Consider the following 14,959-nt stretch of genomic DNA (forward strand, 5'->3'; position numbering starts at 1 on the left):
CTTGATGTAAAAAGGTTGAGAAGCACCAATGCATGCAATAATGCATAATAATTGAAAGAACAAATGCAATTAATTGAAACCTTTTATTTATGGCCATAAGAAATGTATCAAGTACAAATAGCAAGACTTGACATTTGTGCAAAAAAATATCAACCCAAAAATAAAAAGTGTAAACATTAAATCACATCTAATGGTGCAATATTCAAAACAAATACAAAATACTATAAAAAAACAGCAGCACAAAAATAACCAAATCCAAATAGTATATTTTCTTAAAAAGGGATACACCAACTTTTTGGGAGTTTCTCCATTTGCCATATCGCCCACACAACAAATCGCCCAATAAGATACACAATAGGACGAATCAGCGTGACGTCACTTGTCACCCAGAAATGCAGAACCCCATGGCAGTTAACTAGTATGAGTTGTGCCAAACAAACATTAATATCTCAAAAACTATACATCACATCGCTTATATGTTGACATTCTGAGTGAGCAGAATTAGCTCAGGAGTTTGATGTATATGTGACCAGGTCAATATACTTGACAACGCCACCTGGGGAGTTGCACCCCAGGAATACCACTGACTTAAAACCAAATAGCACAGATTCAGTTACCAGGGAAGACAGACGTGTTTCTCCATAAAACCAAGAATTTATTTGATCAGAAATAAAAGGAGCTGCGGAAAAAGAGTTATGCATGTAATAACAGTCATAAACTGATTATAGAACGTTATATTTATTACAGCACAAACTCTTTTTAATCATTTCCCAACGTGGGATTAACAATGGACAATGCATAAATAAAATAGTGTAACGTTGCAGTGGGTGAGGGCCAATGTAGTTAAGAGGTAGATAAATAGGCAGAGCCCAGGGGGTGCAATTCTCACACTAGGGAACACAGCAAACACAGCAACCCACGGCAAACTTACTTCAACCACGGCAGAGAAAACTAGGGTGTTCAGCATGCAGTGAGGGGAAAGCTAACCCCTAACTTGTTGGCACTCACTCCACACTGTAGGTCACTAGAGGAAGAGCTCCTAAAAGACAAACACCAGTTGGTTTACAACAAGGCCACAACAAGGAAATGCAATGATATAGTAACCATGATAATTTCTAATATAGGCAAAACAGCAGCATGGCAGAACCTACAAAGTATAAGAGGACGATGTTAAGTTCCATGTTTGATCGAAAGTAGGAAACTTACTTCGAGATACTTAATCACCCTGCTTACCAGATATAACTGAGCTGACCACAGTCATACGCACAGGGAGTGGCAACCGCCAAACGAGCAGAGGGCCACCGGCCAAGGACTACAACAAATTAACAAAATACAAGCATTGTAGCATGACTAAGTCACAGTTGCACTTGCATTACAGATTGATATTGAGATTAAATAGTACCTCACTGCAACGGATGTACTACCAACGAGGCAGGAGCATGGGCATAATCAGCAGGAGGCTGCAGAAACAACAAGCATTAAAACACCAATAAAACACATCAAACATGAACTGTCAGTTGTAGCAGTCTACATACCAAGGGTAACGACCAAGTGCAGCCAGGAGAATGGGGGTTCTGTGAGAACTCCTATTTATAGCACCTGGTGCCCATCAAATTGGATGGTTGGTGTTACATGATTGGTGTTGCCATATAAGGGCTTTCCTATTACCATATATGGCACGCAGTGCAGAGAAGTGGAGGCTGCCATATAAGGGCTTTCCTGTTACCATATATGGCACGCAGTGCAGAGAAGTGGAGGCTGCCTCTCCCTGTCACATATAATATATGCATGTCGTGTTAAAGTTGTGTGAACTGTCGGTTTTTAAAATGTAAACAGGGTCAGCCGGCTAGACTCAGACACTGAAGCCTCCCAAAGCTCACGCTCCATATGGTTCCTTTGCCACCCAGTGATGTTCACAGCCACCAAAGAAGAAAAAAATAAGCAACTCAAAACCAGCAGGGGAGCCACTAATATAAAAATTGTCTGTCCAATCAGTGGCCATTGTACATCTCTGGCTGCAACCTAGGCCAGCCTGTGCATCGATGCAGCAAAAAAAAAAAAACGGGAGGGGGGCAGACTTCTTCAGGACACATCACTGTTTGTCCTTCGAACGTTGTTTACGTCCCCCGTCGCGATCTGAAGCCCCTTTCAGGTAGGATCGGACTTGTGCCTCCACCTGCTTGTCAGTCACATCCTTCAAGTTGGCTGTTCTTCAAATGGCTCCTAGAATGATAATTAAAACAATGTCAGTAATACAATAAAATAAGATACAATTCAACATTGTGTAAGTATTAGTAGTCATCATCATCATCATCACTTTATTGTCAGACACAAGGTCCATTAAAAAACACACACAATACATATAAAACAGGTAACAACACAATAAGAGCACTTAACATTTCTACAGTAAGGCACTGTATCAGTGTTTCCAGATGGAAGACTTGTATCTAGTGTCACTGAGATTGGGTTGAGAGAGCAACATAATGAGCATATTCTGAGACATATTCAGATGACAGATAAACCTATACATCAGGTTTCTCAACAGGGCATGAAAGGTGCTCACTCCTGCTCCACAAAACATTTCACTGGCGCTGCTACACCTTGGCTTCCTAAGAAGGATCCTCAGGCAGTCATTATAAGCAACCTGGAGCTTTTGAATGCTAGCCTGCTTAAACTTGACCCACAGGGGGGCAGTATACAGAGGAGTACAGTTTACATCATCTGAGCAAAAATAACACTTCTTCCTCAGCATGTTAGCTTGAGCATACAGTACACGCCTCTGTCTGCACATGTCATCATCATCACTCATTTGATCAGTTATAATATGACCCAAATATTTAGTTCGACAGCAAACTGCCAGCACCTGCCCAGACAAATAAAAAGAAGGAAAGGAGAGATCCTTATCATCTCTTGTTCTGCAGATCATAGTGACACTCTTTTTAGCATTATATTTCACATCAAAACGACCTCCATAGTCAGAACAGATATTCAGCAACTGTTGGAAACCAGTACTGCTTGGAGACAGGATAAACAAATCATCGGCATACATAAAGTCCTCATCATGAGTACTTACTCTGCAAAATGTCCCTGAGTTTGAGGGTTTTGAATGCCGTTTTTGCCATCGTTCCAGTCCAGTTCACCTCTTTGGCCAGAATGTTTGTCATTAGGGACGCCATCATCCGCCATACAGCATCTTTAACATTTCTGCCGCCCTTAGCAGATAGATGCTTCACCTAGAAAGACAAGACAATATCTTACATCAGACAAGTACTTTTCATACATAGTTTGGCTCTTATGCTGTAATTTAGTCAGTGTGAAGTTTGCTCATGATTGGTGAAGAGAGATGGGTGCAACACTTAAAAGCTTGTAACTCAGTTTGGATGAATGCACTGAAACTTGGCAGGCAGATAAACCTTTTTGAGGCATGCATATGTATCAAATCAAAGGGAAGTTATAGCAACACTTTGTTTAGCCCATAGGTCATGATTGGATGTATGTCCTTAGCGGGTTCCTACGCAAGTATGGCATTTGATTTAAGTATTTTCCAGGTATGGAAAAAGGAAAAGAGTAGCCTACTCATTTTTCTAAATAATAAACTTTCTGAATTAAGACAAAATAAATTGATAATACAAACAATTGTTTTTATGTAACGTAGGCTACATATTAACAGTTGGATTAAAAAAAAACATTTAAATTAGTTCCATAATAAACATCTAGCTGTATTCCCAACTCGGTCTCACTCCCGGCGAGTCAAAATACACCAGATTTGTCACGTCCCCTCTGCGTCATTGCTAACTCGAAAGGTAATATGCCGAAGGACCGTCTGGAGGTCCTGTCGCTGTGGCCCCCAGTGGTCTTGACATAACAGTCTGAGGTTTAAGTATGTCAAAGTTGCACTAGGGCAGGGGTCAGCAACCTTTTTCATATGAAGTGCCATTTTCAATTTTGCTTGTCAATCAGTGTGCCACACCAACATTAAAGACTTGCACATCAAAATGTAATGTTATTCCTTCCAAAATCTGCTGCTACCATGGAAGGCAACCAATCAGAGGCAGAGAGTGAGTCACTACCGTAAATATCCTATATACATGGGCAGCAGAAAGCAGATGAAAAATGCCAGAGCGGAAGACAATAACATTTCACAATTCACTCGGACCAAAACGTAAAAAAATCACGGATTTAAAGAAAATATTTTTTCTGTGTTGTCTTTTTTAAGTTTTGGTCAGAGTGAAATGTTCTATGGTCTCTCCCGATTCTAAATATAGCTGAACCGTTTGGTTTGACGAAGTAAAACTATTTTTATAAGCATTTTACGAAATGGAAAATAAATGGCAGAAGAAAAAATCTGGTACAGTGCTGAAGCGGAAGTAGGCAGTCACTTTGCCTCTCTATGGCTTTCCAGCAGACTGGATGCCTTGCGGCACATTGCTGCCTCTCACAGTTATGTTGTCTCACTCTAGACCTGGTTCTTCTTCTTTCAAGTTTCTAGTTTTTCTCACACCTCCTCAATCTTGGCTGTTGCGCCACATCTCCTCATCCCTCTTGAGCAACGCGCCTTCGCCTTGTGATGTCATCAGTGATGTCACTTGAGCAGTTGTGATGTCATCACTGATGTCACTTGAGCAACTGTGATTTAGTATGAGCCGATGGCGCACAGTTGCACGATGGCGCCTAGGTGGGTGGGCGGTGTCTGTCTGTCTGTCAGTCATGATTTTGGATGATTTTGCAACATAAGTGCAGCCATGGCGCATCATCTCCAGAGTCTCCACCCTAGGAATCGAGCGTGCATAGCGCGCAAGATTATATATTTGTATAAACTAAAACAGCTTAGTTAAGGGTTTATTTTGTTTAAATTATGCTTTTTTGTGTGTGTTTTATTTTAAGATGGGGGGAGACCAGGCTGTCGCTGTTCAAACTGACTGAGGCTTGACCCCACAACCTCAATACTGCCAGCCAGCAATCAAACTCTCTGAGCCACTAGGTCACACTTATTTTTCTTCTTCTGATTTTCCCCCATTTTCTCCCCAATTATACTTGGCCAATTTATCCCCATGCTGCCCTATTGGCTGCCCCGGTCGCTGCTCCACCCTCTGACGATCTGGGGAGAGCCGAGACTAGCACCATGCTTCCTCCGACACATGCGCAGTTGCCAGCCAGTAGCCTACTGCTGGGCAGTTATCCTCTGAGCCACTGGTTCACACCTTTTAAGACACGTTTTCTCCGAGTTTTTCAGTCTTTCGTCTGGTTGTAGCCATTTAAAACTTACTGAGGCTCGAACCCATGACCTCAAAACTGATAGAGGCTCGACCCCCACAAGCTCAATACTGCTGGGCAATAATGCAACTCTGTGAGCCACTACAGTATGTCACACTTCTTAGGACAGGTTTTTTCAGAGCTTTTCAGTCTTTCATCCGGGTGTCCATTTCCATAAGTCTCTAACTGACTGAGGCTCGAACCCTCAACCTCAAAAGTGTCATGCAGCTGTCAAACTCTGTGAGCCACTGAGTCTCAACAAGGTCAAGCAATTTCTGTCAGAGCTTAGAGTAAACTGACACAAATTAGACCACGGACTCCTATTGATGAGATTGTCCCAGGGAGTTTTGAGCTTTTGTGATGACCCTCCCACTATCCTGGCCCTGTGTTGCAGGAGCCTGAGCCTGGTGTTGGGGTCATTAGGCTGATTTGGTGCACTTGGGCCCGGTGCACTCATTGGTCTTGAGAATTTCGGTATTTTTCAACCTGGACCCTATTTTCTTTTTTCTTTTATGTATAAGTAATGTGAACAGAAATAGTTTAAATTGATGCAGTATTGACCAAGATCGCATCAGTTATAGATATACAGTATAGTGTCTAAGCTCTAAATCTAGGCTTTTCAATAGCCGTACTTGATAATTAGTTTGAGAGAACAAAGTGGGAGTGAACGGGAGGGTAGGGCTGCCTGCATGCATGGCTCAACAGATTAATTATGCATTCCTAGCTTTTGGCCACCAGCTGGTACACAGAGGAGAGGGGGCTGTCTGTCCATACAAACAGAGGAGAGAGGGCTGTCTGTCCATACAAACAGAGGAGAGAGGGCTGTCTGTCCATACAAACAGAGGAGAGAGGGCTGTCTCCCCATACTCCTTCCCAGCTATGGACAGCTCTGGAAGATGGAGGATGCTCTGGACCCTGTGTGTGTGTTTCATCCCGCTGGAGAATGGTGAGTAGGCCTGACTGCTGCCTGAAGCTTTGAAATGATACACGGAGACACCAGCTGCGCCTTGACATGACATTGGCATTTTAGTACAGCCTGGAGTATTTGGGGGAATCTACACAGTAAGAATTGGTACATGTCCTTGCTCTACAAGTCTGCATGCATTTCAGTTCAAAATCCCCATGTTGTCAGGAATTCTAGTGTACATGAAGGAAGACAAACCCTGTAATTTATAGTGTAGACCCACAGATTATGCCAATACAGAATTTGATCTATCTATTGATTTGTATTTGTGTGATGATATGTGTGATTGTTTGACTCTATTCCCTGTATGTCTTTGGATGTGAAATGATCCCATGTCTATGAGGTTAAAGCTATAGTGGATGAACAGTTAAATTAGTGTTTTTTTTTAATATCATGGTTACGACATCATTACAACGTGGGAAGTCATGTACACAGCATTTTCTCATCTGAGCCCTTATGTCCCCACCACTTTGCAACACAAAGTGAGAGCCTTGATCCACCTGATAGGTGTGGCAGATCAAGATGCTGATGAAACTGTGTAGGTGTACTCAGAGCCATGTAGATAGAAGAGTCCCAACATCTCCATTCACTCCAATGGACCAGTTTTTTTTACTCTCAAGAGTTCCAGGAAGTAAGGTCCTGTATTAAGCAGCACTGTCGAGTTGCAGCAAAATGGACAGTTTGTGTTGAAAAGTGGTTCTATGAAAACACCACAAATGAATTAATGAAAAGATGATGTCAGTGAATTGGGCTGTTGAACTACTCTGTGTCCAGGCCGTCTGTGAGAAGTTTGGCTTAACTCTCAGAACTGTCAAGTGTAATTAACAACCACTATGCATGGTGATTTCCCACACATACAAAAGGGCTGGGGAGGACCCAGAGGAGGGGGAAGGGTTCATTATCTCTGTAATGAGTGAGGCAAACGAGGACACAGGACCCCGGGGAAGCTACAACTCCAACAATAATACATAATACATCTTAGGCACAGACCAGGTTTTGACATTCATTCCTGCTATTCCTGACCTGCGGTACCTATCTTACACTACAGTATGGCTACTGACAGCTACTTATGACTTGTTGCTTCTTTACATTTTTTATGGACCATTAATGCCTTATCTTGTTCTTCCTGGTCAGTAGCTGCACTGAGGGTGACCATGAGGGATTCCAATCTGGAGGTGATCCAGGGGGATTTGGTCATTCTGCCCTGCTCCTTCTTCACCATGACCCCCCTGTCCAGACTCAACATCATCTGGACCCTGGCACCCTTCTCCAGCCCAGAGTCCCCTATGCAGGTCTGCAGCAGCCACAAAAATGCATCCTGAAAAATAGAATTGGCTGCAATGTGAAAAGTTAACGGGGGCAAGCGCAGCAGTACCGCAGAAAAGTGTCTGAATGAAATGAGAAACAATTGTAGCATGGGTACTTTGCTGATCCCAATGCAAACCTCTGCTTTGGGATGCTTTTATTTAGCTTTTATTTATTTATTTCTACACTACCTTCAGTTGGGTGTTCCTTGCTGTGGAGCACTTTGTAACTTTGGTTTTGAAAAAGTGCTCAAATTAAAGTGTATTAATATTATTGTACCCATTATCACAGTAAAGGACGCCCGCTCCTTCTGGGTAGCCTATGTATGTGCTATGTTAACACATAAACAAGTGCATAAATGTTGTTGGAATTTGAAAAGATGTATCAATGCCTGCTCTTGCTGCCAGGTGATTGTGTATGACCATGGACAGGTGATTGAAGACCCCTCCCTCACTGGCAGGGTGGGTTTTGCAGGTATGAATGAAATCCAATGAAATCCCTCCATCTACAGTGTCCACTTCCACTCGGTTTCACTTCTTTTAAGTTTATTTTTCACCTCAAGGGAATTAGATTAGAATATAGCAGCAGATAGTTTCCATTAATAGCAGATAGTTCCAGTAATACCGATACCAATAGAGTACTTCATTCGATACCTTTATTTGTCTAATTCATTCATTCAACTCCGTCACGGGCAACTTCATCCCCACAGACTGTATGGGTTGTAGCTGCTGCGCCAATAACATTAAAACGAAGAATGCTTGCGGTGATTGGCTGTGAGCAAAACCATAAATAGTTCTCTCTCTAAGGAGTAGAGCCTGGTATCTGTCACTGCAGTGTTTTTCCCAGTGTAAATGATTGATGTTTTACTTTCTTATATTTTATGTGTGTGTGTTATTTTAAGATGGCTTTTAAGGGTTTGTCTCTCTTTAAAGATAGTTAAAGATAGTTCTAGTGGCTAGTTCTTCGTAACATCCACAAAATGTTGACTTTTTCAACTAGAGCTCAGTGGATTTTTACAATGCCTAATCTATAAAATTATGATGACCAAGGATAAAAAATATGATTGATTCACGTAAACTAACTTCATCACATAGGTATTCCCTGGAGTGCGGATATAATCCTGAATGACACACGCATATCAGATGCTGGGACTTACCGCTGCATGGTGAACAACCCACCGGAGACGGGAGATCCTGGCATAGGAGAGCTTGTCCTCAATGTCCTGGGTAGGGGTCTCACACATTTGTCCAAACCTATAAGCATAATCCAGACATGAGCAGCACTGGGCATTATTTTGCTTTTTGTTCATAACAAACACTGATAGACATTCACATCCACATAAAGTATATAGTAAGTAACACAATGACTATCTATGTTGGTTATGGGTTTCATACACTTTCTGTAATAAAACATCTAAAAGCAAAAATCTCAGATGGGGGATCCTGGGGCAAAATCTTAACAAATGGCAGTCTGTGGTCTACTTTGTGTCAGTTAAGGGGTCCTTGATGTGAGAATGTTTGAGAATCACTGGGTTAGAAGATTTAACTTAACCTAAGAGGTCACGTACATTCTCCTGTGCTGGTTATGTTGGCAGCGCCGCCGTCGCTGCCTGTGTGCCAGTGGGACGGAGACATTGAGATGGGGGGCAGTGTGACGCTGTCCTGTACGGTGGCCCAGGGCATCCCGGCTCCACAGATACACTGGGACAAGCTGGAGGAAGTCTCTCTCCCCATCGACATTGAGGGTCAGTGCTGTCATGGGGGTTCATCCCCGACCAATGAGCTTACATCATGTTTAAACTGTGTCAGTACCTGGTACAATACCAAATACAGAAAGTGGTATACCCATAAAAACCCACTTTTATAGTTTTACCACTTTTATAGTTTTAATTGTTGTTGTTGTTGTTGTTGTTGTTGTTGTTGTTGTTGTTGTTGTTGTTGTTGTTGTTGTTGTTGTTATTTTTAAAGTGGTTGTAGGCTATGGGTATTTTCCGGTTATGATTTTATGTATGTATTTTTTTATATAGGTTTTAGCCTCTATCGTAATGTGGTTTGTAAATGATTGATGTTTTACTTTCTTATATTTTATGTGTGTGTGTTATTTTAAGATGGCTTTTAAGGGTTTGTCTCTCTTTAAAGATGCTTTGTTACCATGGGTCCCTATCTGTTTTGTGATCCTCTCTTTGTGAAGTGCTTTCTAAACTGTGGCTATAAAAAGAAAATAAGTTTTGCTCACTTAGTTACATCTGGCCTGTAGAAGTCTAACATTGATACTTAGTTACATCTGGCTTGTATGAATGAATGAATGAAATTTATTTGGTGATAAAAAAGAACACAACAGTACATATAGTAAAAAAAGAACAGACAATATATCAATCACCGAGTATAAAAACACAAAAAAGCCCGCAGGCTTATTTCCATTGTGGTCCTCACATAAAACATATAGTAAGACGAGGCATAATAAAACATAAAACACTTAAAACAATTAAAAAACATAAAACAACGGAGAGCGAAGAAGAAGTAAGAAGTAAACATTGACAGTATCACATCTGGCCTGTAAGAAGTCTAACATTGATACTTAGTTACATCTGGCCTGTAAGAGGTCTAACATTGATACTTAGTTACATCTGGCCTGTAGAAGTCTAACATTGATACTTAGGCCATGTTCACATTCCAGGCAAATCCGATTTGGTGCTAAAGTCATTAATCATCATTATCTTGATTGATTTCCCAAATCTGATTTGGGAGTGTGTCCGCACTACCACAAATCTGATTTGGGCAAGTGTTCAAGTCGGATCTGTGTGTCCAGACCTATGTGGTTTGGGACAAGTGACACAAATCAGACTTGAAGCGTCCAGACCTGGTCCAGACTCATAAAACCAATCTGGATAGAATCATTAATAGGTCACTAAAGTTCACAAATCAGATTTGGCCTCCTAGTCTGAACATGGCCTTAGTTACATCTGGCCTGCAAGAAGTCTAACATTGATACTTAGTTACATCTGGCTTGTAAGAAGTCAACATTCACATCTGGCCTGTAAGAAGTCTAACATTGATACTTAGTTACATCTAAAGCATAGTACCCATTCTACTCCAAAGCATGGCACCCATTCTATCCCCTCCCACTATTCCACCACTATTTTAAAGCATGGCACCCATTCTACCCTAAAGCTACCCATAAGCTCTATATGTGAACATGTGTTTATTTGGCAAAGGGAGTCACTACTAAAGGCTTGCAGCAAATTAAGTTAAGCACAGTTTGGTTGCTAAGAAATCGACATATGTCCGTTTGCAAAATGTGTGTCTATATTTCTCTATCATATGATTGTTCGATGTGTTATTATTACTACTGTAATTTGTTACTGTTGTGTCAGCTAGCCCTCCTTTCCCTGTTCTCTCCATATAGTCTCTCATACTCCCCCTGCCCCCCCCCCCCCCCACCTCCTCCCGTTCCCGAACCCCCCCCCCCCCCCCCTCCACTTTTCTAAAGCATGGCATCCATTCCATTTTAAAGCATGGCACCCATTCTCTTTCTTTCCCCCTTCCCCTGCTACTTTCCCCACCTCTCCTCCGTTCTCTCCTCCCCCACATTTCCCATTCTCTCCCCACCTCCTCCCTCTCCCTGCTCTCTTCTCCCCCACATCCCCTCGCTCTCCCTCTCCCCTCCCCTCTCCTGCTCTCTCCTCTTTCCCCCTTCCCCTGCTCCTTCCCCACCTCCTATACTCTCCAACTTTTCCCATTCCCTCCCCACCCCATCACTCTCTCACATTCCCCCTGCTCTCCTCCCTTCTCCTGCTCTATCCTATATTTCTATATTTTCTATATTTCTCTATCAATTGTTCAATGTGTTATCTTTATTCTGTAATTTGCTACTGTTGCGTCAGCTAGAATTAGCTAGACATATTCTCTGTGAAGCCCTCTGGGACATGCTTGTGAATTAGGGCTATACAAATAAACTTGACTTGACTTGACTTGACTTGACATCTGGCCTGTAGAAGTCTAACATTGATACTTAGTTAAATCTGGCTTGTAAGAAGTCAACATTGACAGTACCACATTTGGCCTGTAAGAAGTCTAACATTGATACTTAGTTACATCTGGCCTTGGCCTGTAAGAAGTCTAACATTGAGACTTAGTTACATCTGGCCTGCAAGAAGTCTAACATTGATACTTAGTTACATCTGGCCTATAGAAGTCTAACATTGATACTTAGTTACATCTGGCCTATAGAAGTCTAACATTGATACTTAGTTACATCTGGCCTGCAAGAAGTCTAGCATTGATACTTAGTTCCATCTGGCATGTAAGAATTCTAACATTGACACTTAGGCCATGTTCAGACTAGGAGGCCAAATCTGATTTGTGAACTTTAGTGACCTCTTAATGATTCTATCCAGATTGGTTTTATGAGTCTGGATGCTCCAAGTCTGATTTGTGTCACTTGTCCCAAACCACATATGGAGGTCTGGACACACAGATCCGACTTGAACACTTGCCCAAATCAGATTTGTGGCAGTGTGGACACTCTCCCAAATCAGATTTGGGAAACCAATCAAGATAATGATGATTAATGACTTTAGCAGCAAATCGGATTTGCCTGTAATGTGAACATGGCCTTAGTTACATCTGGCCTGTAAGAAGTCTAACATTGACAGTATCACATCTGGCATGTAAGAAGCCTAACATTGACACTTAGTTACATCTGGCTTGTAAGAAGTCAACATTGATACTTAGTTCCATGCTGTATTAACAGGGTCATCTCTACTCTCTCTCTCTGTTGCAGGGGATTTGTCGGGATCGGTCCAAATTGTGAATGTGTCATCTCAGACTTCTGGACTGTACCGCTGCTCTGCCACTAATTTCCTGGGAACAGAGAACTGCTATGTCAATTTGTCCATATACAGTAGTAAGTAGCCCCCCCTCTCTCGCTCTGTCCCACTCTGCCGCCTTTCACTGCATACGCCACAATTGATTTCCTTTTCTTTCCGTCAGATAATAGCTGTTTTGTCTCCCTCTGCTCTGTAGCTGCAGAACACTCCTCAGGGGTGCTGCAGGGGGTGCTGCTGAGCCTGAGCATGAGCCTGGTGCTGCTGGCCCTGCTGGTGCTCGTGCTGTGGCTCCACCGCAGCGGGCTGGGCGGGCCGCGCAGGGAGGCCAAAGAAGAAGAGGAGGAAGAGGAGTGTTATAACGAGATACACTACACTCCCTCTCTGATGAAGCGTTCCTTTGTTTGATTTCTCAAGACAAAAGAAGCGCTAACAAACCCAGGCATCAAACAAGACTTCCTGGACTCTGTGTATTTGTTTCAACTAGATAATGAAACTTTGTACTGTATCCTGTGAGAAACATATTTTTTTTTTTACAATAAATGGCCAAGATCTGACAGGGATAGTTTTTTATTTATTTGGAGCTTCCCCACAGTTCACCCACTAAAAGTTGCAAAATATATCTCCACAGAAAGTGAGTTGACTCTGTCCACAGGAATATGAGAATCTTCTCTGGAGGCAGGGTGGGGGGGGGGGGGATCTCCACAGAGATATGAGCAGGGGTTTATGAGAGATAAAAATCAGTCAGCTGAACTAGGTTTGAGTCTTCAAAGACATGCTGAATGTGGAATGTGACCGCCAGGCAGAAAACCAAAAACATCTATACTCTGTATGGGACCTGTCTAATATCTGTTTATCAGTTTGGGCTTTGGCATCTCATTTGAAAGCTGTAGAGTGAGACAGGTAGGATTTGCACCAGCGAACAACATGCCAAGCAGCTGTTTATCTCACTGAGCTAGAGCCAGGGACGTTGTCCAGGCTCCTTCATCAGCTTATTTCTAGCAGTGTTCAAACTATTGATGATAAAAGATACATCACTGCTGGTACAGTCACCAGTTTATCTGAAGCTAGAGTCTGATGCAAGGATTGAAACAACAAACCTCTGCCCCACATGCATAGTTTATCTGGGTGAGCTATAGCCCACTTACTCTGGCATAGGCTGGGTTATAGGGACCAAAAATCATATCTCAGTATTTTTAGGCTGAATGACGCAATAGAATTTATATCTCGGCCGCCTGCTCCAAATGGCATGAAAAACACTCTGCTTGTAGATCACTTTTTATTTTAGAAATTCTGAATTTTATGTTTTAGAAAACAGAATAGGGGCACTAGTCTGGAAACAAAAATATTTGTCCATACATTTTCTTTTTTCCATACTTATCTAGACCTATAAATTACTAACATCTAATTCCATATACTGCGTAGGAACGCTGTATTTGTCTTGGTAGTGTACATGCAGTCTACTCTGCATACTCTCCATATATTGAGCCAATGCACGAGCTTGTAATGTTATATAGATTCCGAGCTATAGTGATATGATAGTGTTAGATTTCTAGTCACTTGTGTAGGTGTGCGACCACGTCTACCAACATGTTCATTCCTGTGACCCAGAGAACTTTGTGGCAAGCCTTCAATGTTTAGCTGAGATAATGAAAATCTATGATTAATTCCCAACAAAGGAATTTGTGATATTTTGCTGTTTTGTTGAGTCTGGATTGATGGAAGTTATTTAATTCACGTAGATTAACTACTGAACATATTCAAATTATATTTTATGCATGACAGTGGAACAAGTTGAGAGTCTATAATCTGGAGGATCAGCACCCTCTGCTGCTTCCATTTTGCAAATATCAGTGTAAATGAGATCACAGAACCTTTAACAAAGCCAAATCCATGTGTATCAGGTTTGATCAACAGACCTTAATCATTACCCTCTGTTACCTTATCTTGCAAAATTACCAAATTAGACACTCTTCTCTTATAATTTAGGCACTAATTCATACAATATTTTCTTTTCTGTTTAGTAGTTAACCTAAACACGTATGTGTTCCCTGTACAGAGCTGGATTGTTGGACGTATATTAGAAATGATTTTGAAAGGTTCAATGCAAAGCCTAAGTCTCTCTAGATACAAGATATCCCAGCAGCCCCAAAAACATAGAAACCAGCGAGAAAGAAAAGTCAAATGAAAGCACTCACAGCATTTAATTTGCAAACGAAGACACAAAAGCTTTAATTTAAATAGAAGAAAGAAAAATCACATAAAAAAAGCTGTACAGAACTTTGAACATGTCTTAAAGTTCTTAAATAAAAGGCCCCCCTGCCCATATAACTAAAACAAACAATTACAACGTGGGATGATGTACGTCCGATACAGCTGTGCAAAAGAAGTATTAACTGATTTCCCCCAAACTGCACATTTGGCTGTGAAGAGTGCCTCTCTGCACTCAGGAGCCAGCTCTCTCCTCTGTCTGATGGCTGAACAAGAGATCCACCCCTAAGCCTCAACATCGCGTCTTTTAATGTGAAATAACCCAACATCGAATCATAATAAAATAAAATATTTAGATTTTAAATATATATTTATATACAAAACATGCTGTACATAAATTG

The 14,959-nt window shown here is 41.6% G+C and overlaps 1 protein-coding gene across 1 annotated transcript; it reads left to right on the forward strand.

Moving 5' to 3' along the window:
- Positions 1 to 6,097: 6,097 nt before the first annotated feature.
- On the forward strand, positions 6,098 to 12,755 carry LOC310774984 (immunoglobulin superfamily member 11; the record flags this gene model as incomplete). Its single annotated transcript, XM_083635068.1, has 7 exons — positions 6,098 to 6,199; positions 7,355 to 7,509; positions 7,930 to 7,996; positions 8,617 to 8,748; positions 9,117 to 9,266; positions 12,305 to 12,427; positions 12,547 to 12,755. The coding sequence occupies exons 1-7, from the start codon at positions 6,133 to 6,135 to the stop codon at positions 12,753 to 12,755; spliced, it is 903 nt and encodes a 300-aa protein (XP_083491194.1). The 5' UTR covers positions 6,098 to 6,132.
- Between the last annotated feature and the right edge of the window lie 2,204 nt (positions 12,756 to 14,959).

Source organism: Poromitra crassiceps, assembly GCF_964638095.1.
Source record: "Poromitra crassiceps genome assembly, chromosome: 1".
NCBI lineage: Eukaryota > Metazoa > Chordata > Actinopteri > Beryciformes > Melamphaidae > Poromitra > Poromitra crassiceps.